The sequence below is a fragment of the Cyprinus carpio genome, chromosome A17 (genome assembly GCF_018340385.1).
Source record: "Cyprinus carpio isolate SPL01 chromosome A17, ASM1834038v1, whole genome shotgun sequence".
In the NCBI taxonomy this organism is placed as follows: Eukaryota; Metazoa; Chordata; class Actinopteri; order Cypriniformes; family Cyprinidae; genus Cyprinus; species Cyprinus carpio.
The window spans coordinates 19,978,595-20,003,890 of NC_056588.1; the positions used below are offsets into that span (position 1 = coordinate 19,978,595).

The window sequence follows — 25,296 nt, forward strand, 5'->3', positions numbered from 1 at the left end:
GAAAAAGAGCTTAGCTACTGAAAAGCTATTTGATTAAGAAAGCAGCGACGCTAGCACCACGCTACTAAGAAATGTAGTTAAACTACTAGCGTCACTACTTGTAGCGACGCTACTGCCCATCACTGTACATTTCTATTAGTTACACAATTTGCAGCTCATTCTTGCCAATAATGACCCATTTATACCCATTTAGGAGACCATGTGGCTAACATGTCAAACCAGTAATGAATTAATTGATTTGTTTATAGTGGTGTGGATAATTCTGAAATTGCTGAAATGCTCTCTGTAAACTAGACATATTTCTGGTTTAAAATCAAAGGTGTGTAGAAGAGCTTCTCTTGACAAAGCAAAACAGCAGAGCCTCCTACAATCTGTCAATGCCACCGGCCTAAACATAAATGATCCAACTGTAATTTCCACTGGAGCGATGCCTTTGTTACCTGTCACATTGTATTACTTGAGACGTCTTGTTTTATTGTTAGTAGGGTGGAGATTGTATAAAGTCATTATATGATATAAATGGCATTATTTGGCTGATGTTGAGTGTAATCAGAGCCGTATGTCTGTCTCTGCAGCGGATGGGAAGAGGCTGGCTTCGGTGGGTCTGGACGACAATCATACCATCGTCCTTTGGGAATGGAGGAAAGGAGAGAAGCTCTCCTCCATCCGGTGAGTGAATAAGACCCATTTTGCTTCTTCAAAGTTGTAGTCCATGATTGTTAGCTTAGGGCAAATTATGTGGTACTGTACTGTTTTTTGTTTTGTGAAAGTTATGTGGTACTTTAATTTATGGTGAAAGTCACAGTAATTATCTTACAGAAAAAAAAGGATAAAAAATATTGATGACTTACACATTTCCAACTACAGCCCTTTACTCTGATAAAAACACTTAAATGTATATCCTCTCATGGTTTATTGCTGTAATATAGCAAGGTTTCGAAGAGTGTATACCTCTTCTTATAGTCTAAAACTACAGCCCTTTACTCTGATAAAAATATTTTAATCTTTTTTTGTTCTGAGTTTTATTTGACTCCTCCCTGGGGCTTTCTCTGGTAGAGAGGATGCTTGTGCGGGTGGAAGTAAATAGGGCCTGACAGTGCAGTCACTGCTCAGTGCTCTGCCCGCTCCACATCGGGCCTAATGCAAAACCGCAGACTGCCACTGTCCCCTGCGCTGCTAAATTCACCACCGGCACTCAGACAGTGGAAACAGCACAGCAGACAAGTCAATTACAGGCCTACAGTGCCTATCTTTAAACTCTTAAAAAAGATTGAAGGCTGTTCAGGTCAACCTTTTTGGTGTCAGAAAAAGAAACCCAAATACATGTAACAATGTACATGTCTCTGTTTTTCATTTCAAGGGAAGTAAAGACAAAATATTTGTCATTAAAATCAACCCGTACATGCCAGACAAACTGATAACCGCTGGAGTGAAACACATGAAGTTTTGGCATAGAGCAGGTAAGACTATGGCTAAGACTATGGGCTCTGGTCCACATGCATCTGATATTTGAAAATTACAAACGCTCTCGGTCCACAGAGTTTTTAAGCATTTTCCAAAAGTTACTCATGCATAATGACACAAGTCGCACTCAAAATCGGCATTCCATGTATGGTCCTAGGGGGGCATTTACACAACACCATTTTCGCCTAAAAACCTAAAACTTTTTATGTATTTTTGACCATTTGTTTACATGACAACAACATTTTTTGGCCTGAAAATGCAAACTTTTGAAAATGGGCTTCAAAGTGCATGTTTTTGAAAACTATACTGTTATTGTCTCCGTGTAAACTACAAAAACACAAATTTGTGGAAAAGACGATGTTATTACGTGTTTGCATTACATCGCCAACTACTGGCCTGGCATGCATAATAAAGCATTTTAAGTCGTCTTTACAGATCCATGTGAACAGGAAATTTATCCGGATTCATGTGGACATCTTGTGAACCTCTTGTGGAGTATGTGAATAACTGTACACTTCTACTGCCAGAGACCACCTCACAAACCTTTGCTGTTTCCAGGTGGTGGACTGATTGGGAAGAAGGGCAGCATGGGAAAAACTGAAACCATGATGTGTGCAGTGTATGGCTGGACGGAAGAAATGGTGTTCTCAGGAACCTGCGCGGGAGACATCTGCATCTGGAGAGATATGTTCCTGGTGAAAACCGTCAAAGCTCATGATGGGCCGGTGTTTAGCATGCACACCCTGGAGAAGGTATCAGATTTAGCTTCAAATAGGAAACAGCATGGAGTTACTATGCCTTTAAATATTTCAGAAATATAATGTGATGTATTGTTGCTAGGTTTTGTGACTGGTGGAAAGGATGGAATAGTGGCTTTGTGGGACGACACATTTGAGAGATGCCTTAAGACGTATGCCATAAAACGAGCGGTGCTGGCCCCAGGGTCCAAAGGTGAGGACATCCCTTGCAAGTATATATGCAAATACCTGCATGCATTCTCTAAAAACATTCGGTGTGTTTGTTAAATAGAAAGCCGAGGTCATGGATGAGTGTTTATTTATAACACGTCCCTTCCTGCAGGTTTGCTTTTAGAGGACAACCCCTCCATTCGTGCCATATCTTTGGGTCATGGGCATATTCTTGTAGGAACAAAGAACGGAGAGATTCTGGAGGTGGACAAAAATGGGCCCATAACTCTTCTGGTTCAGGTAAAGCACAGGTTCAGCTGTCAGATTTGCTCAACAAGCCATGAAACATGAACACTTTGGAAGAAAAAAAAAACACTCTGAGAAATAAGACAAGGGCTGAAGGGTTTATATTCGGTTAAATCATTAAACAGGTCTTACCCTCAAGCTGCCTGTCATGTTACATAAACTTTGCATCCCTGGACATGAACCTACATGAATGCAGAAATTAGTTTAGGACGAGTTGTAAATTATAAATTGCATGTGAATTACATGCAATCATGTGCAGATAATTAAAAACTTGAATACAGTGATAGACTTAATTACAGTTTAAGAATGATGTGATGTTTTTGATTGCTTCATTTCAAATAAAATTGATTTTCATGGTGTCTCATCCAAATCTCGCCATTATGGTGTTGAGTGCTTTGTTATGTGTTGCTAGAGCTAGCTGCCGAAAGTCAGACCACACTGCAGATTTAAGTTAACAGATTTCATAGAAAATCACGTAGTGTATGATGGTCACTTTTAGCGTAAGGCTATGATTCCATCCAGTCGGAGGAGATCAAACATGTTTGCTATTTTGAGCGGATTTTAAAACACATAATGCTTTAATTTGTCATGTTTTCATTTGTTTATTTGTCACTTGACACTGTTACATTATTCAAATCCAGTACTACATACAAGGTAGGATTGTTTAAAGATTAGTTCTGTGTTTTTCCCAATGAACTAAATTATTGAAAATTAGGAGTTCATGTGGCCTTCCCTCAATTAAATTAGATTCTCATGAATAAGCCACGTGCATAAATTAAAGCAATAAGCCCCAAGAAGCCATGGTATACTGTGATTTTAGAGCGGCTGAAGGGAGTTATTAGGCAGAATGCAGAGTGGAGTTTTTCAACAATGATGAGCAGAATAGTTGGCATGCACCACACAGAAGCAGCAAGAAACAGATGCAGTGACACAGTAATACTAGTGCTTATAGGTCACAGGTGTGTGTTGAAAGAGTATTTTACAACAACTTTGAACATGGCTCAGCCAATCAACAGACAAGGACTGGAACTGTTTTATAATGCATGATTAATGTCTGCACATACTTTGCATGAAGGCTTTTTTATTTGTCATTTTCAAAAAAGCATCTTTGATATGTCTGACAACACCTGCTTCTGTTCACTGTGACAGTGAGCTGGTAATATGCATTACACCACCATTTAAATCCCCATAACAGTTCATCTATTGAAGTCACAACACAGTAGGTCTTTAAATCTGAGGCATAATGATCTTTGGAAGAGAAAATATAACTCTATTGAAACCTTCTTTAGAAGATTGATGCATACATTATAAACTTTGTTACAGTGGTTTCAAGACATCTTTTCATAATATTTAGTTTTATGGTTTTCACTTAGTGTTTTGAATGGGCAAACCTGTCTTTCTGTTTAATTTAGTTTGAACCATTTAATGTTCTTCAGCTGTTTAGAACAGACTTTTAGAAATTTTAGTCTTGAGTATGCCGTCTGTTTCTGTCTTTAAAAACGTTGGCCATACTTTTTAAGAAACAGAGAATTTATTTACATTTTAAATCCAATTAAATTAAATTAATATCTCCCTTTCACTTTCATTGTTAGAATGTTTTATTTAAAATTTAGATTAAAGCAATTATTGTACTAATTGTAATATATGCATACTGTGATAGGTGTTCTGGCTGTTTGAATACAAAATTATGCAAAATACATAGTTTTGCCATCATCACTGGAACTAAATTGCTCCAGTTCCACTTCAGAGACAAACAAAATGGTCCAAGGCTGTTGTTATGTAATAAATGGTAAATGGCAGTAACTGCAGACTGGACAAAAATAGTAATTTTCCAACGTTTCTACTCTCTATACGGCTATGGTTTAGTTTTCAGCTGTACAGCGAATAGCTTGTTTTTGGGCACTGATTAAATGTGTCTTTTTGGCTTGTGTTTTAGAGTCAGGCACAGTAATTAATTACAGGTTGGTGCTTGTAATTGAAGTCATTAGTTACCTACTAAATGTTAGAGTATATATCAGTTGGTGCAAACCCTCCATTGCTTTTGTGAGCTTGTTATTTTGTCAAGCAATTATTAGGATGTAGAAATGAACAAAAACAAAAACAACAACAAAACTACATTAAGCAAGTAAATGCACTTAGTCAAATATAGATTTGTATAGGTCCTACTTGCTGATAGAAAACATTTGAGCTTGACTGAATTCACAGTTATTGCACTCTGAAATGCTTTTCCGGAAAACCTTTTATGGATCCTTTGGGTGCATCAGTTTATAGTTTATATAAACTGAGGGGAAATTCTCTAAAAGATTAATTGTGCATTAATTGTCTGACAGTATTATTTATTTGCATGTGGATTATTTTAACATCTGAATCACAAAAACAAAAAAAAGCAAATCAGGTATAGCTGCAAAGAAATTAAGGAGGATATTGTAGACTATTATGATTTAACATACTGGGACTATACAGCATCACTCCACCACTGTGTTCCAGACTCAGCTCTTTAACACCATGTCTCTGGATAGATGCCCAGTTATAATGGTCTTCTCCATCATTTGAAAAATTACTGCCGCCATGCTCACTAGAAAAATGCAGATGTACTCTTTTAAGAAAAATTTCTCAGGCAGTAAAAGTGTGATCTTATCTGCATGAGGATAAGAAATTATGTGTTTGTGCTGAAATGACAGTTATGTTAATGTGTTAGCATATATTAAATAGTGTGTGTGTGTGGACTGTATTTAGGGTCACATGGAGGGTGAGGTCTGGGGTCTTGCCACTCACCCGCATCTGCCACTGTGTGCCACTGTGAGTGACGATAAGACCCTGCGCATATGGGATCTTTCCCCCAGCCACTGCATGCTCGCCGTGCGCAAACTCAAGAAAGGTAAGCAAATGCTTGCTCATTACTCAGATTCAAATCTGCAGCCTTGTCCATGTGTACACAGGCCTTAATAAAATATTGCGAAACACTTTATTTGAATGATTCCTTGTTGCAGTGTTATTACCCAAGTACTGAACAATATTATTAACAGCTTGTACTTTTAAGTTTTGGAATTTTGTGTTACACTTTATTTCAAGGTGTCCTTGTTACAGTGTAATTATACATGTAAGTACTGAGTAGTATTAATTAACTACATGTACCTATTATATGGTTAGGGTTAGGATTTGGGTTTGGCATAATTAATTGTTAATATAATAGTAAGTACATGTAACATGTGTAACAAGGACACCTTAAAATAAAGCTTTACTGAATTTTGTGTAGTCTTAGTTACTTGTAATTATGCATAATTTACTGTTATTACTATAGTAGTGCAACAAGGACACATTAAAATTAATGTGATTGCTAAATATTGTAATATGAGTAGAAGTAAAGCTTAGGGATGCTAGAAGCTTAGACAACAAATGCATGTTTATTACAATTAAGCACGCTTTCTCTTCACAAGGATTGGAATAGTAAATTAAATTAATGTTTTTGTGAATCAATTTAAACCCTGTTTTACATAATTTCATAACATTTCACACTAAGGGTAACCACTATGATGTAACAAGGAGAAGGAACTATATGACCAACTATAGTTCTTCACTAGCTTCATAAATTCAAAGCACACATGCATTACTGCCTACAAAACACCCCTCTGTTTGATTATAAATAGCTCCTTATCTATGTGCTCTTTTTGTCATTTGTATTCCAAGCTTAGCCTACACAATGCTTGACCCCGTTATGCTTCAGAAACTCAATTTGCACTGAAAAATATACCTTAAGTGAAGAACACTCAGCATGCAATTGATTGCCTGAGGGCAGAATCTCTAAAGGGGATGGTTGCAGTACATTTTTGTAGAGGAACGACTGCTGCTCATACATAGGATTGTCAGTAGACCAGCGATTTAATCAAATAATGCTTGATAGACCAAATCCTTAAGATGAGCTATCGTCTCTTCATCAACCATAATTAAATTATATTATGAATATTTTCCTAAGAGTACACTGGGTCTTTGTATATTTACTTGGGTAATTAACAATGATAACTTACTTGACAATGATTAAAGGACTGTGTGATTGGTTTAAGAGCTTTCACCCCAAAATTGAAATTCTGTCACTTACTCATTCTCATGTTGTTCCAGACCTGTGTGATTTTTCAGAAGCTTCATGAAAGTACACCATTCAACTTTTTGTGAAGAACAGATATTTACTGAAACGCTTCCACTCCAGTGTAGTTCTCATTTCTCATTTGCATTTCTGCATATTCAAACATGCCACATTGCAATCATACAGATTTTACAGTAATATTAGGGTAAGTAAATAATGAAGTGGGTGATCTATCCCTTTAATTTTATATTATGGCCAATATTACTTTTATGTTATGGTTGATTAAAATACTATACTGCTATTTGGTCAAAATACATGAAGATTAAAACACTAACAAAAATCATTCATTTTAGATGCTACACATAAATTAAGGCATCACAGCATTCTAATGTACAGTAGGTACATTTTAAATTATATTTAATAGTGTTATTAAATTATTGAATTGCCTTTAAAGACTAACATTAAGATGATGGCAAAGATGTATACATGTAAAAATAGGAGCATGCAAAATTTAATATCCTGTAAACTGATACCAATAAATAAAAATCTCACTAACCACAAATAAGTAAATATTATAATGCATTAAAACTGTTGTGATGACTACTCATGAGATGATACAACATATATTATATATATATATATATATATATATATATATATATATATATATATTTTTTTTTTTTTTATATAATACAATATGCATTCATTATAATGCCTAAAGAATACTCTTAGAATGTTTTATGAATACAGGCTTCATAGAAAGTCTTACCAAAATCTCTAACATCAGCAGATAACCAATATGGTACAGACATAACTTTTATGCAGCATTTTATGTATTTTTTTTTTTTGGCATTGACAGTTGCTTGTTACCTTTGGGGCCTTTCACACAGAGCATGTTTTTTTGCTTAAAAAACATGAGATCTGGGCAGTGGAATAGGAAAAAAATGCAAGGCCTTGAGACAGCTTATTTTACTTTGTTGAAAACCTACTTTCATTGTATGGAAGAGAGCAGCGTGAACATTCTGCTAAACTTCTCCTTTTTTACATTTCATGGAAGAACAAAAGTCTTACCGGTTTGGACCAAAATGACGGTGAATAAATAATGGGTGATATTTAAACTAACCCTCCACTTACTACCTGTACATCTTTCTGCATTCATATGTAGCTCTAAAGAGAATCAATCTGTTCAGCTGTCATGATAGATTTTTAACAGCAGAGTGCTTGACGTGACATGGCCTTTAACAGATCTCACTTTGTGCAGGTGGGCGATGTTGCTGCTTCTCTCCAGATGGGAAAGCTCTAGCTGTGGGTCTCAACGATGGCAGCTTCCTCATCGTCAACGCTGACACTCTAGAAGACCTGGTGTCATTTCATCATCGCAAAGACATCATTTCAGAAATCCGCTTCTCTCCTGGTTAGTTAACACTCTAATAGCAGTTCAATGGAAATGCCTAGAGTTCTGACAACAAGAATATAGCATCTGAATTATTCAGTATGATAGTATGAACTATTTCTGTACCTTCACATATGCTAATGTAATTAACAGATTCTTGCAGGAATATATTAACATATTAATAAGAATGTGATGGCTGGGTTGTGGTAAGGCTCAAAACTGAAAAAACGATGTTTATTCCAGTAACAGGCAAGTATTTGGCTGTGGCATCAGGTGACAGCTTTGTGGATATTTACAACGTGATGAGCAGCAAGAGGGTTGGTGTGTGCAAAGGCTCCATGAACTACATCACCCATCTGGACTGGGACAAGAGAGGTGAGACAGAAACAAGACACAAATACTGTATTTCAGGGGGACGTTCACACTGACAGCATTTTACAGCCACAAAGCGACCAGAAGTCACTCATCTTCAGTGAGAGTTGGGGATTTCAGGCAACATGAGTGATAGGTATGCATTCTGTCTGATGCAAGTTAGGGTGAATTTACCTTCATGCACTTATGCAGTGAGGAGACTAGTTAAAGTGAAGACATCTCTTGTGAGTTTTTATGATCTGTGTTCTTCTGATTAGGAGAGAGCAGGGTGAGTTGAGCCAGTTTATTTACAGTGTGTTTAAATTGAGAACATGACAGTAATGGGTCCAATATGTACATACATTACAGGATGTGGGGCATCCTTGGGAATGATCACTTTAAATCTAAAACAAACTGCTTTCAGAATATGGCTTTCCCCCCCAAAAAAGTCTCTTGGCCCAGTGAGGGGTAAATTGAGGCTAGGGAGAGGGTAAGATGAGCCACATGGCCTTAAACTGTGCCATTGATTATGTTGAAGTAAAACGAAATTTTAAACTTCATGCAATTCAATAAAAATTACTTGTGAGAGCCTTGTGATGGACTGGCCATTCATCCAGTGTGTTTCCCTTCCTGTGGCTCAAGACACTGGTTTAGGCTCCAGCTCCCTGCTGCACTAATAAGGACAAAGAGATTTGGATAATGGAATGGATGGATGGATGACTTCTTAAAACTTTTATTGAAAGATAAAATACACAATTTTAAAGACATTTTTTCATTATGTAAAAATTTCAGAACAAAATAAAATTCAAATTGAAGAATTAAAAAAAAATGCAATTGACGTTACAGAACTGTGCTACTGTAATACTCAACATCGCACTTATAAATGTTGCAGGGAAATACAATTTAATAAAAACTTCAGTGGGCAGTTTTCATAAACAAGGCCTATTTAAAATGTACACAGTTTCAGAACAAAGTCAAGTTCAAAACAAAGAACAAAATCAAAAATGCTTGGTCTAAAATGAATGAAGAGTAATCGAGAATTACAGTAAAATAATACTTTATAATCATAAAAGGGATGAGCCACTGGCTCAAATTACCCCACTCCTACCATTTTAACAACCTTGTATCATCCTCCAGTTTAGAGCCAATATCATGCTAACAATATAGCCTCATATTATACAGTAACTTCTTAAAGCACGAACACATGTGATATTTTTTCAGATTTGTCTGTAATTGTTCAGACACAAGACGCATGAGACCTTGAACTTAAAAAAAACACTTTGGACAGCAAAGTTTTTTTTTTTACTTAAATATAGTTACCAGTTATCCCATGGGCCTCTCTTCATCACAGGATGAGTAAAATGGATAAATCTTAATATATTTGTGGTCACATCACAAATTTTGCTTAATGTTGCCTAGAAACAAAGGGTGGCTCAACTTCCCCAAAGGCTCAAATCACCCCGCTCTCCCTCTGCTGTGGTTTTGTGAAGGCAAGATTGAAGATTGATTAGGATTCTATAAGTTGCCTTGAACCACACCAACACATTTCATTCCAAGTTGTATTTTATAAGTGATTATAAAATAAAATAATATATATCAGAGAATACAGTAAATAAAATAAACTCCCCATTAGATAACATTTTCATACTGACAATATTATAGCTTAATTGGAAATTATGCTTACGAATGATACTTAGCTTCATTTTTTTTGTTTTCCTCACATATTACATGTCATATTTCATCTCAAGCTCTTCTAACACTATTGTTGCCTTGGTAAAGTACACCGATCTTTATTAGGTGCACAGTTGTTTGGTGTGGTGGAAATTATGCCACCACTGAGGGACAGTTGTCATTTTTACAGCGAGGCACACCTGAATTGAATGAAGCCTTGTCACCGCATCTCTCCTCTGTTTTCTTGTGTTAGGGAAGCTTTTGCAGGTCAACACATCAGCAAAGGAGCAGCTATTTTTTGAGGCCCCTCGTGGAAAGAAGCAAACCATTCCTGCTACAGAGGTATGGATCTTGAACATCTCACCGTGTGTCACCCTGGGAGGGGGAAGGGCACTCTTAAGGGCAAGAACATGGCCCATTTTTCATTAGCTTGTCTCTAAATTTGGAGGCAGGGAATTAGGCCGTGTTTAAGGCCACCGATATGATGGGACAGACAGTGAACGCTTACCTTAATAATTTAAGATTTAGTAAGAGCTGGAAGCCTTTAGCTAAGTGTATAGCTTCTGTAGGAGGCATTTGGCCACAGTGCCCATTGGATTGAGTTGGATTTTAATATGGAAATGAATCCTGCCAATTCATTTTCATTAAAAGTGTTGCTCAATTCCAGTTATTCTTCACAACATACAGCTTTAAAACAAACTCTATATTTTGTTCTAATTAGCGGAAAACTTGGTGTTTATATTAATTAAATTAATCTGCCTTTTGATGTAAATATCTTTTCCTTCCTCAGGTGGACAAGATCGACTGGAGCACATGGACATGTGTGCTTGGAAGTTCCTGTGAGGGAATCTGGCCTGTGGTCAGTGAAGTTACTGAAGTTACTTCCGCATGTCTTAGCAGTGACAGGAAGTTGCTATCTACTGGGGATGACCTTGGATATGTCAAGCTCTTCAAATATCCAGTCAAGGTTAAGAAAATATTATTTAATCATTAATTATTATCTTCACCCATACTACGGAATAGTTGACCCAAAAGTGAAAATTTGTCATCATGTACTCAGACTCATGTTATTCAAAAAAGTATGAATTTATTTTTTTAAGTTGTGAAACACAAAAGAAGATTATATATATTTAATGTATGTATGTATTTATTTATTTATTTTCATTTTGGAACAGTTTGATTTTTAGATACATACACTGAACAAAAATTATACTTTGAACTATGAACTTTGATAATTTGGAAAATTATTTGTCAGACAAATATATTAGTTTTTCTTAAATTAGTGAGAAACCTCACATTTTGATTTAATATTAGTAAAAGTAGAATTTTCACTTAGTACAAAAATAAAAACATTTTGTTACTCAATGTTTAATTTAGTTTACTTTCTATGAATAAATCTGTTTTTAAAATACACATTGTATTTAGTTATTTACTAAAAACACCAGAAAATGAATAAAACCCACAATATCTTCTGCACTCAGTAAAGCTTGCCAGTATGTGTTCTGCACAACAACATGGTATTTTTTGTTTTTTTTTAAGATTTATTTTTGGCCAACTGAGTATGGATACTTTTTTATTTTATTTATTTATTTATTTATTTTTTAATGGGGAGAATTAGTTGCTTTTAGACAATCTGAACAAAACATGTTTAAATCAGAAATCATGATTTTTTTTTTTTTAATTAAAATCTATATACAAATTTACTTTATATAATTGACATATGTTTAGTCTTTTTTGGGTGTAGGTGGCTCTCATTTTAGATATTTTAAATGATCGTTTACCTTCATACATGTTAACATTTTCATGATCTCAATAGGGAAAATATGCAAAGTTTAAGCGGTACATGGCCCACAGTACCCATGTGACTAATGTGCGCTGGTCACATGACGACTCTTTGCTGGCGTCGGTCGGTGGCTTTGACACCTGTCTGATGATCTGGAGCCATGAGACCGAGGGCTGCCGAGAGGCCAGACAGTGTGACAGCGAGGAGTCAGATATTGAGAGTGAAGATGATGGAGGTGAAAAAGATCATTCATAAAGAACAGTTATTACTGTCATCTGGATTTAAAGAGGGTAGCCATCCATCATATGATAAAATGTTCATTTAAATGCTGTACGTCTCTCTATCTGTGTAGGGTATGACAGTGATGTAACTCGGGAGAATGAGATCATCTATGTAATCAAGGCCTTATCCACAAACGTGCGCCCCATGACGGGGGTCAAACCCCACTTACAACAGAAGGAGCCGTCGGTAGATGAAAGGTAAGTTAGGAATCACACCCAGTGTGGCGTCGATGTTTATAGCAACCCTGTGTACAGTTCTGCAGTATAATGTGACAGTAGTTACAGAATTATGGGAAAACTGCGGATGCAACACAGCTTGCTTCTCTTTTTTTTCATTACTTAATCTTTCTTTGGCAGCTTAAGGAATCTAACAGGGTTCAAATAAGAATTTATAGATATATTTAATATATTTCAGGGATGCAGTATATGTATTTAAACCATATTAGTTATCAGCTGATGTTAGTGATTAAATTTATCGGTATTGGTCAGTACTGGATATTTATGCATGGTATTTTTCCCATTTTTACATTTAAATTACATTTATCCATCTAGCACTCGCAAAAAATTAATAACATTAATCATTTAATTGAATAATCCTAAGATAATGTTAAAAGGAAAATCTTTCTTTCATACTTTCAGTTTCTAGTTTGTAATAACATTTAAATTTTACTTTTGTTTTATTATTTTTTCTAATGTTATTTATAGTATCTTTTTAAATTTTTATGTATTATATATTTAATCATTTTCTTTATTTTTTACTAGTACAAACTAGTGCATACTTTAATATTGGACATTGGCTAGATGTTTGATGTCAGTGCATCCCTGATAGTGTTTTTAAGCAAATATACTGAATCCTCTTAGTTTTCCACTTGATTGCTTCTCTGAACTTTTGTATTTTAAATTCACCACCACTCTACCACTAATATGCCATTTTGAATAAGTTCATGTTGGTGGCACACTCTTAAGCCAAACTATTTACTGTCTTCTTTTTCTGTTTGTCTTTTCAAACTGGAATATCAAACCGACTTTCACAGGAATGTTCCTGATTAAATATGAGTTTATCTTATCTTACCTTTTTTACTATTTAAAATAATTTTGATATGCTTATTGAATATTGCATTTACAATAAAGCACTTACAATTGAGGTCTATGGGCGAAGGCATTTCCCTGTAATTGTAATGCATCCTGTTTCAAAGGTATGGCCACAAGGTTCATAAATTACGGGCCAGATTTACTAACAGCTTGTGCCAGTGCAAACCCTCTTTTGGAGTTAAAAAATGAAATAAAAAATTATTTACTACCCAAAAACAGCATGTCTTAACCCAATTTGTGCATGACATGTCTGCAATTGTTGCTGAAAACAGAGAGCGTGTGTAAAGATCTTATCTCTGTGCTGCTGTTCCCCTCCTAATCTGCAGTGGGCGCTCTCCTCAAGCCTCTAGATCATGCTCCCTCCAGGCCTCCAGATGGCACTTTAACCCCAAGCTCGGTGCTCTCCACTCCTGCAGTTGGCGTTATGGGCTCTGTTCACAATCGTAATGATGAACTTCTGCTGTCGGCAGAAGTCAGCATATCAGTTTTTGGTTTACTTTCACATCGCCCAAAATGTCAATATTTACTAGATGTCTCCAAGATCTGCCTAAAATAAGCATCAGCGATGTCCATTGTATCACTGATGCCTGGTCCCCTGCTTAATTTTGGCAGATTTTTGAGACATCTAGTAAATCTTGCCATTTTGGGCGATGTGAAAGTAAACCAAAAACTGATATCCCGACTTCTTGGCGACAGCGGAAGTTCATCACCACGCTTGTGCACAGAGCCCATTGTATCTATTCCTGCTCAGTACTCTCCTCATTAGCCCTGATTCCCTTCACCTGTATCTTGCCCTTTATAAGTCTGCTTGTTCCCAGCCATTATGTTCAGTCTTGAGCCCATGTACTCCAGTCACCAGATCTCAAGTTAAATTTGTGCCCTATTGTACCTTTTTGACCCTTGTGTCTATTTATATTCCTCTGTTTTGTGGAAGCTCTGCTATCCTAGTTTATTTGTACTTTGTAACCTTGGTTTCTCAAGTAAAGATTATTTCATTTTTTTGGAAGACTCAAGCCTCCTGGCTCTTTACTCTCCTGCCCTTGAGTTCTGTTGTCTGGGAGTTAGTTCAGTGGAGAACACACCACTCTTAGAACAGCATTGACCCAGGTTCGAGTCCTGCCTAAGGGGACCTCATTACAGCGCGTGGCAGAAGGGAGAGATGTCTTTCCACTCATATTAATTTATTTGCAATGCCAGAGGAAGACATTATCCGAACATATCCTTATGCTAATTTGATTGGCTCTTGATAGATTATTTTGGTCATTATGGATATGAGATATTGCATCTGCATTCTTTAATTTGAGCATTATCAGTAGATCACCTGCAGAACTTTCCACTGCCGTCAGTGCTTTTATGGATTTGAGCTCTTGCTCTAATTTGCCTTGTTTAGTAAATCTGGTCCTAAAAAGGCTAACATGAGAACAGAGACCTTGCTTATCAAAAGTTCATCCATTCATTCATCAACACTAGTGTCACTGAAGGCAGGGACCATGGCAGGAGGCCCCAATAAGTCTGAAAATGATTTAAATTTGGTTATACTAACATAATCTTAATTAAAATGCTAAAGAAACACTACAAATAAAAATATGTAACATTAAACTGACTTCATATTTTTGTGTTTATTTACTTTAATTACAACATACCAGCAGTGCATATCAGCTTAAAAAGGGTCTAGAAGTCAAAAAAGTTAAGAACCACTCATTCAGACTGTTTGAGAGTTTAAATAACACACGATTTTGTACTGAATTGAATCAAAATTAATGCATCACATAAAAATGCTTCACATGATTATCTTGCCCATAGATTTCCAATGTGAATGCATATAATTTTTTTTTTCGAACAAAATTGAGCTTAAGTTGTATTGAAAAGATTTATTAACAATTTTAACTAATGCAATAGTTAGTTGAACAATAGTTAAAAACATTGAAACCAATAAATGTGAATTCATGGAACACTTGGGCTTTAAGTGACATGCTACCCTCATGTCTGTCTTTTCCAATTTTCCTCACTCCTCTGTCTGTCTCTGCACTCCTCTCCTCTCTCTCACCATGTGAAGGCAGGGCGTAGTCAGGTAAGAAGATCAATGAAAGTGTCATTTATTCAGAAAAGTTTCATGTGCCGCCTCCCCTCCTGCTCGTTGGATGTTTGCTATACCGCACGGCAACAGCCATCATATTCATAAAACCACCTGCCGCCAAGTTTTGCTCTTATTTTAAACTCCAGATGCTTTAAAAGCAGGTAATTTCATTCTTAAATTACATCATGTTAAGTGGTTTGCTGGCAGATTTTTTGACATTGTTTTGAAGTAACTTTATAATTCCTCTCTACTGCTAATTATTTAATGAAAAAATGCTGCTTCTTTGGCTGCTGGGAACTTCGCTCATGCTTTGCTCCCTGCATTCCCTCTGAAGACGATTCAAGAATTAGTTCACCCAAAAACAGAAATTCTGCCATCTTTCACCCGCATTCTGTTTCAAACCTTACTTTCTTCCAATGAACACAAGGAGACAGTTTAAGTAATGTAGTTGGTCACTTAGGTTCCAGTATCCCTGTGACCCTACATAGGACAGGTAGTTTGGAAAATGGATGGATTGATGGATGGATTCACTCTTTTTCATACAGTGACAATAAATGTGTACTGAAGCTTTCAACTTTCAGAAAAAAAAGTCATGCACTACATTACAAAGTTTCTAAAGCCAAACTATATATTATTTACTCTTGTTGTTAAAAGGGCAGTCCGATTCGTGTTTATTGAAATAACCTGATTTACTGGTTTACATGCAAATCAATAACCTGGCATGTAAGTAAATATGTTTACAAGACTATTAAAAAAGCAAAACTGGTTATTCCCCAGTGGATGTTAAATAAAGCATTAAAAAAACACAGAATATTCCAAAATGTCAGCCTTTCACTCGCTATAGCTGGATGGGCTTAAATCTGTTGTAAATGATGCTGTTCTGTCACATATTACACATGCACACATCAAAAAGCTGACAGAACACAGGTTAAGTTGTTTACTTGGAGGGCAAAATCAGGGTAATGGGCAAAAATCTAGCTGTTGATTGGTTTATTTTTAAGCAATGTATGACCTTATACTGACAAAGGAAAAGGGTTTAATGCATTTACATGACCATACAGCTCTTAACCGTGCAGGTTATTACATGCATACCATGCAGCTCTTAATTCTCCCCTATGTACCTGCCCGTACTTTGAGATCGAGCTCGGAAAATTTGCTTGCAGTACCCAAATTCTGGCTATCTTGTGTGGGTAGTAGGGCTTTCTGCATTTCCGCTGCCAAGCTCTGGAATAAACTACCACAAGATCTCTGTGTTATCTCTTCACTCCAGACCTTCAAAACTGCTCTCAAAGCTCACTTATTTACAATGTTCAATTGATTGCTTGCCTTAATTTTCTGTTCTATGCTTGTTTTGTAACTTATCTTCTATATTGCATATTATTTTCACCTCTGTCTGCTGCTTGGCTGTTCATATGTTGTATACTGTCTGTTATTTACCTTATGTAAAGTGTCCTTGGGTATTTGAAAGGCATTATATAAATAAAACATATTATTATTATTATTATTATTATTATTATACACATTGATATTGATATTGATATTATGTATCATCGGTTGTGCATGCAAAAGTAAAGCTTTTTATTTTACTATTTCAAAGTGTACTTTTAAAAGTGTACTTAAGTATATTAAGAAACAGTCATGAAAGCATGCTTTAAGTAGGCTACACTTAATTGGCCTATTATTTTCATTAATATTATATGATCTGCAAGTACAGTTTAAAAAATATACTTGTAAGTAGTACTGTCAAATCAATTAATCACATCCAAAATAAAATGTTGTTTACATAATATGTGTGTACTGTGTATATTATTATTATTATTATTATTATTATTATTATTATATATAAATATATACTACATATATTTCTTAAATATATAAATGTATGTGTGTATATTTATATATTATACATATAAATATACACAGTACACACACACATATATTTTGTAAACACAAACTTTGATTTTGGATGCGATTAAGCAATTGCTCTACAGCTCTACATCTTAGATTTGAAACACACTACAAGTTCATACTGTTTACAGTTTAACACACTTTTCCTCTCAAGAACTCACATGAATGTGTCATGGAGAGTTATGAATAGCAACTTAATCGTACAGATTTAGAAGACACAGAATATAGCAGACATGTTGCTTTTTGTGATTTTGGAGCTTGGCAGCCGAAGTCCACCTCCACTTTTTATTATATTGAAGAGAGTGGCCAAGACATTCTTCAGAGCTTCACCTTTTGTGTTATAAGCAAGAAAGAAAGTTGAAATAACATGGCAGCGAGTAAGAACTTTGGGTGAACTATTTCTCTAAGAGTAAAGAAAATCAATTGACTGAGCTTGGCCATTTTGTGTTTTGACACATGCTGTCAAGTGAACATGGACAACATTTATTCAATTTTGTTGTATTTTGTTGTGCGGTGTCCCTGTGTTGTGCTTCTTTGATTTCTGGAGCACTCGAGGGAACTGCTCAACTGACACACTTCTAATGTTTTCTCTCTCTATTAATGCTGCTTTTAAAGGGGCTCAAGGTAAGACTAGACCGATCACACCTCATTATACCTGATTTTTTAATTGTTTTTAATTTGCAGTTTTACAAAGGTTTCATCTAAACGTTTACTGTACATCACAAATTAGACTCAGTAACTTTGTATTTGATTACATGTTACAGCGAAAACCTGAAGTGAAACAGAATCATCCCAGATGTCTGGTGTCCTTTCCACCTGGTCACTGCCTGACCTCATTACTGCTGTAAGACTGATTAAGTGGCTGTGTTTTTTGTCTTTGGGCGCAGACCCCCAGTGAGCAGGGCACCACCAATGCCAGAGAAACTGCAGACCAACAATGTGGGCAAGAAAAAGAGACCCATTGAGGTGAGTGATGGGCAAATCAGAATATGAATATATGTTAATTTTTAAAGCTATGTGTAATCAAAACAAACATGCATCATCCGTTCTTTTCTTTCATTTTCTGTCCTGTCCTGTCCTTATCCGTCCCTGTGTCCTATCCTGTCCTCATTGGTTAGATGATCTTTCTAGCCTCTCTTGATTGAACTGCAGCACGGTTTCTCTGTGCATATCCTTTCAAATCCTGAGAGCCAGATACTCTCTGCTGTTGTCATGGATATGACTTCAGACACCCCTCTTTGACTCTGTCTGCAGGACCTGGTGCTCGAACTGGTGTTTGGTTACCGAGGCAACGACTGCCGTAACAATGTGCATTACCTTAATGAGGGGGCGGACATCATTTACCACACTGCCTCAGTAGGGGTCGTCTTAAACTTAACAACAGGTGGGGAGAAAACTCATAGGTGCCTGCCATATGTAATGCATGTTTAATGCAAGCGCAGATTAGATGTTGAGCATCATTATGATTTTTTTCTGTTTTTTTCCTTCAGCCTGTCAGAGTTTCTATTTGGAACACAGTGATGACATTCTGTGCCTGACTGTTAATCAGCACCCAAAGTTCCCCAACGTAGTGGCAACTGGCCAAGTAGGTATGTTTGTGAAAACATTCACCCTTTTCTTTTCACTTTGATTGCCCAGGTATGAACTTGTCCCAGATGTTTCTCCTAAAATTCAACAAATGAGACAATGACATACAGTTAGAGTTCTAAAATGAACATGGATACCATAAGTCTTGGAAGAATTTGATGAGAAAAAGGATCACAATGAAATAGAGTTAGATTTTCGATCACAGTCTGATTCTGTATTTTGGCAAATCTGGATGTCTGAAACTGAAAGGAAATATGTATGAGATGGTTGTGCCTGTGCTTTGCTGTGATTTATTGCCATTTGCACATGTTGCTTGACACATTTGTTCTTAATTAAAAAAAAAAAAAAAAAAACATTTTTGAGTAATTGGACAGTTTGGCACTACAACATGCATTTATATATGCACCGGTGGTTTTTAAAATGATGAAATTTTAAGTATTGTTCCTATTATGTTTAACTGCTGTTTTTGTTCACTTAGGTGATGCTGGTGATATGTCAGGTAAGAGACATTGTCTCGCACTGACACTTGAGTATTGAATCACTGGCAAACTTAAGAATTTTGCTTTAGAATATACAGCTATATCACTTTACAAATCTAAGCAACAGTTTTTGTATTTTCAGCCACATCTCCGTCTATCCATGTGTGGGAAGCCATGAATAAACAGACCCTCTCTGTGCTGCGCTGCCATCATTCTAGAGGCGTTTGTTCTGTAAGCTTCAGTGCCACCGGCAAACTGCTGCTTTCTGTGGGTCTCGACCCCCAGCACACCCTCACCATCTGGAAGTGGCAGGAAGGTAGGCTACAGGTCATCACACACCCACACACCTGCTTTTATATCAGGTTTGGGATCTGAAATTCTTTTCAAAGGTGCCAAAGTAGCAAGTCGGGCCGGTCACACCCAGAGGATCTTTGTGGCTGAGTTCCGGCCTGATTCGGACACTCAGTTTGTGTCAGTGGGGATAAAACACGTGCGGTTCTGGACGCTGGCCGGCAGGGCCCTGCTCAGTAAGAAAGGAGTGCTCAGCTCCATTGAGGATGCCCGTATGCAGACCATGCTCTCAGTGGCATTTGGAGCTGTAAGTATTCTTTCATTTCTACATGATGTTCAGCTCGCCTTGTAGCCTAATTGTTGTTAGAGATGGAGAAGTTAAGGCATAGTTCACCCTAAAATCAAAAATCTTCATACAAAAAGAGATTTTGCAGAATGTTGAAGTGGCTCTTTTCCGTAAAATGAAAGCAAATCGGAATGGATTTTGTCAAATTCTAAAATAAGCTCTATATAGAGTACCGTTCAAAAGTCTGGGGTTTTTAAAAAAATTCTCTTTTGCTCACCAAGGCTGCATTTGTTTGATCAAAAATACAGTAAACCAGTAATATTTTGAAATATTGCAGTTTTGAAATGTGATGGCAAAGATTTTTAGCAGCTATTACTTCACACAAATCTAATTTGCTGATGTTAAAAGCATTTGTGCATTTTTCTAGAAACTGTATTTTTTTAGTGTTCTTTGATACATAGAAAGTTCAAAAGAACAGCATTTATTTCAAATATGTATTTTATATATATGTGTGTGTGTGTGTATGTGTATAGAATTATGATATGTATACTTTTTTTATATCTTTCTACTTTTAATTTTGATCAATTTAATGTATCCTTGCTGAATAATAATGAAAGTATTAATTTCTTAAAAAAAAAATTATGTTCCCAAACTTTTGAACGGTTGTGTATCCCATGTTTTAATTTACACAAAAAAAGAATGAAATTTGAGAGTTGCAAAATAACTATTTCTGTTTCACAAGGCAGCGTTTTTATTTTGAACTATCCCTTTAAATGAATGTGTGAGTAGATTTTTATGTATACATGCAAGCATACATGTACATTTGTGCATTTGTTTGTGCACTTGTGTGTCAAAGCTTAAATGGACAAGATATGACGTCAAAAATTAATTAAAAAAGTTGTATATGATTTTAACAAAAAAAAAAATCACTTTTTTTAAAGATTCAGAGTAAAAGTATCACTGAAAGGATGTAAAATGCTGTGCTTTGCCATGTTTGTGCTGTTTATCTCTTAGAGGTCACTAGATTAGTGCAGGTTTGTTTTCTTTTCAGAATAACTTGACATTTACAGGTACCATTAGTGGAGATGTGTGTGTGTGGAAGGAACACCTTCTAGTGAGAATCGTGGCTAAGGCTCACACTGGACCTGTGTTCACCATGTACACCACATTACGCGACGGGCTCATTGTGACGGGGGGCAAAGAACGACCGTAAGTGGCTTGACTTTTCCAAATACCTGTCACTGAAATATTTTTTTCTCTGAATCTGCATGAACGTTCTCAAAAGGTGCTGTAGTAAATGAGAGGATTTGTGTGGGCTGCCCTCTGCAGGTCTAAGGAGGGTGGTGCGCTGAAACTGTGGGATCAGGAGTTGAAGCGATGCAGAGCCTTCAGGCTGGAGACGGGCCAGATCATAGACTGTGTGCGCTCTGTCTGCAGGGGCAAGGTACAGCACTGCCACAGAATCAGTACTTTAAAGAGGATGGGAAATGCTGGACCTCTGGGAGGACATTAAGAAGTTTAGCATATGTTATTTTTCTCAAATTAATGAGCATTCCTCAGTAGAAACGTGGGCCCTGTTATTTATTTATTTATTAATACTGTGTTTTTAAAAGATTTAGTCCCATGGGTTATGCCTTGTGTGGGTTGATGGTGTTCTGTTTTGTCCCCAACAGGCTTTTTAAATATGTTTTGATGATAATGATTTTTATATTATTATTATTATTATTATTATTTCTCTCTCTCTCTCTCTCGCTCTCTTTTTGTGTGTGTGCGTTACATCACAACTCACCTACAGTATTTTTTTTTATATCTAATAAATAAATAAAAGTTTGGGGTCACATTTACACAAATTATTAAAAAGCTAAACTGTTTTCTTTATTGATAATAATATAAGAAACGTTCCTTGAGCACCCGATTAGCATATTAGAATGATTTCTTCATGTTACACTGGAGTAACGGCAATAAATTACATTTTTACATTTATTAAATTAGAAAAATGATTTTAAATTGTAATAATTTTCCATAATGTTACTGTTTTTACTGTAGTTTTGATCAAATAAATGCAGCCTCGTTCAGTATAAGAGACTTCAAGACTTCTTTCAAAAACCTTCAAGACTCCAAACTTTTGAATGTTAGTGTAGATAGATGGATAGATTTGTGGTAAGAAAGGACACAAAATAAATAAAATGATATTTCTAAAGCCAGTAAGAACAAACTCCCTGTGTCCTTTCTCTTGCTTGTTTAGGGGAAGATTCTCGTAGGCACTCGGAATGCTGAGATCATTGAGGTCGGTGAGAAGAATGCAGTGTGTAATATTCTGGTGAACGGCCACATGGACGGTCCTATCTGGGGACTGGGAGCTCACCCCACCCGAGACGTCTTCCTGTCTGCTGCTGAGGACGGCACTGTACGCCTCTGGGATATTTCAGAGAGGGTAAATTATATAATGCCTGTGCACAGTGATTTCTTCTGAGATACCAATTGATTCAAACGCTCTCTTGTATGGGAAAACAGAAGATGCTGAATAAAGTAAACCTCGGTCATCCTGCACGTGCGGTCAGCTATAGCCCAGAGGGCGACATGGTGGCCATCGGCATGAAGAATGGAGAGTTCATCATCCTCCTTGTTACCTCACTCAAGATCTGGGGGAAGAAGAGAGATCAGCGCTCTGCCATACAAGATATCAGGTGAGACTGACGCTAATTAATTTTATAAACATATTCATAATAGGTCAGCATATTCACTATTCACTATAATTTAATTTAATTTAATTTAATTTAATTTAATTTAATTTAATTTAATTTAATTTAATTTAATTTAATTTAATTTAATTTAATTTAATTTAATTTATTTAATTTAAATTTATTTTATTTTATTTTATTTTTAACTTAAACTTAAACTTAAACTGTTATTATTTTATTTTATTATTTTATTAAACTAACCCCAACCCTAACCATTTTTATTTTATTTTATTTTAATTTTATTTTAGAGGGTACAGTCATGTTTCCAAAAAAAATACAGGCAATTAAAAAAAATATGCAATAAAGTTGCAATTATGAAATACTAAATGCATTTCTGTTTCAGCCAGAAAAAAGTTTCATTATAGTTTCTGCATGCTGTTTCATTCTGACATTAAGTCTGTTGCAACAACTAAAGTCTCTTTTCCTCAGGTTCAGTCCAGACTCGCGCTACCTGGCTGTGGGTTCCAGTGAGAATGCAGTAGATTTTTACGACCTGACATTAGGGCCGCAGCTCAACCGCATCAACTGCTGCAGGGACATCCCTAGCTTTGTCATGCAGATGGATTTTTCTGCTGACAGCTGCTATGTGCAGGTACAGCATGTTGGGCTGTTTGTGTGGAGAGAATGTGAGCAAAATAATGTTGACTGCCTGAACTGAGCTTGTGAAAAGAAGAGTGCTTACAGCAATTATATACTTGAAATTAGAATAAAAATAAAATGTACATTTATATTAAATGCAATTAGTTGAGGGCTTTTTGAACCAACGTATGTAGGACTTAAAGGAACACTCCACTATTTTTGAAAATAGGCTCATTTTCCCACTCCCCTAGAGTTAAACAGTTGAGTTTTACAGTTTTCGAATCCATTCAGCTGATCTCCGGGTCTGGCGGTAGCACCTTTAGCTTAGCTTAGCATAGATCATTGAATCTGATTAGACCTTTAGCATCTCACTCAAAAATTACCAGAGTTTCGATATTTTTCTTATTTAAAACTTGACTCTTCTGTAGTTACGTCGTGTACTAAAACCAACGGCTGCACCCATGGTGTTCCTTGAAGTACATTTTTATATATAATTTCATAATTACTTCTGTCATCTTTGAAATATGGTTCAAATGTACTGCTGAATGTACTGACAGGTGTTTATTAAAGCAATATACCACAAGAAACCATGGTTTACAGTGAATTAAGAACAGCTAAGGGGCATTATTAGGTTGATTTGAACGCTTAAAAAGAAAGGCTTGCACACTTAACTGTAATAAAAGGATTTTAAAATAATTAAAAAATCAAGATTAAACACTTAATGAAAATATACCTTTGTTTTTATATTACAGATATTTGATTTAGTTTACTTGCATGTCATGTGACCATTAATCTGTCTGCATGTTTTGCTCTCTGCAGTTGTCTACTGGTGCTTATAAACGTGTAGTATATGAGGTGCCTTCTGGGAAGCAAGTCTCTGAGCAAGCAGTGATAGACAGAATAACCTGGGCCACATGGACAAGGTAACGGACTGCGGCACATTTTTGTGTATTTGTGTATTCTCATTCAGACCAAATTGAAATGGCAAATTACCTATTGTTTTCAACTAACTCTGGTCCTCAGAAGAATCAAATCCTGTCTGTAATTTCAGCAATTTACTCTTGTTTTGCTGGCTGGTGTACTTTTACTATAGACCTTCTGGGTAACAGTTGGTGGTTCCAGCACTGCTGGTATCCCATAGAATAAAAATGAAATCAATAAAGTGATAGTTCACAATGGCTACTGTAGTACTGCAGTGTTGAATTGTTTGGGTGTCTGTAGTGTCCTCGGGGATGAGGTGGTGGGGATCTGGTCCAGGAACACAGATAAGGCAGATGTAACCTGCGCGTGTGTGTCTCACTCCGGCCTCAACATCGTCACAGGCGATGACTTTGGAATGGTAAAGCTGTTCGACTTTCCATGTCCAGAGAAATTTGTAAGTATACCCCATTTTTCCTGAAATAAAGTGTTGTGAAAGTGTGAAAAATGCACTTTTTTTTGTGATGCATGGTGATTTAAGAATAGAAAATGAAGATTCTGTCCGAACAGGTGCAAACTTTGTGTAATGATGTCTATTTAATGTAAAATTGTATAATAGGTCTATAGTGTACTGCTAGACTGCCATACATCATGGTTAAAAGAACAACCAAACACTTATGTACTTTTGCAAATATTGAATCTTTTAAAGAGACAGTACACCCAAAAACTACAGTACTGTCATTGTTTACTCACCCTTGTGAGTAACGAGTTCAACATTTTACATCCTTAATCATACTTTGAAATACTTTATAAGTGTATCATGGCTTTAAACTGTTTTTTTTTTATTTATTTTTTTTACTTTAGCTAAAGTGCCCATTTTTAAATCAATTCCTGCATTGCATTTTAGTTTTACGCACATCTAAACTGTAAATACGTTTATTAGCTTACTTTCTGTTTTTGCCTTGTGGTTGCAAATGTGTTTAACTTGTAGTATGTGCATTTTATGGTTATTTCGAAACATCTGACACTCCAATTATATTATACACTATCACCATAAAATTCTTTAAAATATAACAACACGCAATTATAGAACACCTTTG

The 25,296-nt window shown here is 36.1% G+C and overlaps 1 protein-coding gene across 1 annotated transcript in view; it reads left to right on the plus strand.

Moving 5' to 3' along the window:
* LOC109069912 (echinoderm microtubule-associated protein-like 5) overlaps positions 1 to 25,296 on the plus strand; it is a 72,973-nt gene that overhangs the window by 45,023 nt on the left and 2,654 nt on the right. The window contains exons 17-43 of the mRNA XM_042774355.1: positions 576 to 669; positions 1,360 to 1,460; positions 2,023 to 2,216; positions 2,304 to 2,415; positions 2,545 to 2,672; positions 5,415 to 5,556; positions 8,021 to 8,173; positions 8,396 to 8,527; positions 10,428 to 10,516; positions 10,965 to 11,141; positions 11,991 to 12,192; positions 12,310 to 12,436; positions 15,387 to 15,401; positions 17,931 to 17,939; positions 18,203 to 18,281; positions 18,570 to 18,699; positions 18,806 to 18,904; positions 19,381 to 19,401; positions 19,524 to 19,697; positions 19,771 to 19,979; positions 21,010 to 21,167; positions 21,288 to 21,402; positions 22,204 to 22,392; positions 22,473 to 22,645; positions 23,129 to 23,291; positions 24,098 to 24,201; positions 24,500 to 24,653. Of these exons, the coding sequence (XP_042630289.1) occupies positions 576 to 669; positions 1,360 to 1,460; positions 2,023 to 2,216; positions 2,304 to 2,415; positions 2,545 to 2,672; positions 5,415 to 5,556; positions 8,021 to 8,173; positions 8,396 to 8,527; positions 10,428 to 10,516; positions 10,965 to 11,141; positions 11,991 to 12,192; positions 12,310 to 12,436; positions 15,387 to 15,401; positions 17,931 to 17,939; positions 18,203 to 18,281; positions 18,570 to 18,699; positions 18,806 to 18,904; positions 19,381 to 19,401; positions 19,524 to 19,697; positions 19,771 to 19,979; positions 21,010 to 21,167; positions 21,288 to 21,402; positions 22,204 to 22,392; positions 22,473 to 22,645; positions 23,129 to 23,291; positions 24,098 to 24,201; positions 24,500 to 24,653 (3,443 nt within the window). The remainder of the gene's footprint in view (positions 1 to 575; positions 670 to 1,359; positions 1,461 to 2,022; positions 2,217 to 2,303; positions 2,416 to 2,544; positions 2,673 to 5,414; positions 5,557 to 8,020; positions 8,174 to 8,395; positions 8,528 to 10,427; positions 10,517 to 10,964; positions 11,142 to 11,990; positions 12,193 to 12,309; positions 12,437 to 15,386; positions 15,402 to 17,930; positions 17,940 to 18,202; positions 18,282 to 18,569; positions 18,700 to 18,805; positions 18,905 to 19,380; positions 19,402 to 19,523; positions 19,698 to 19,770; positions 19,980 to 21,009; positions 21,168 to 21,287; positions 21,403 to 22,203; positions 22,393 to 22,472; positions 22,646 to 23,128; positions 23,292 to 24,097; positions 24,202 to 24,499; positions 24,654 to 25,296) is intronic.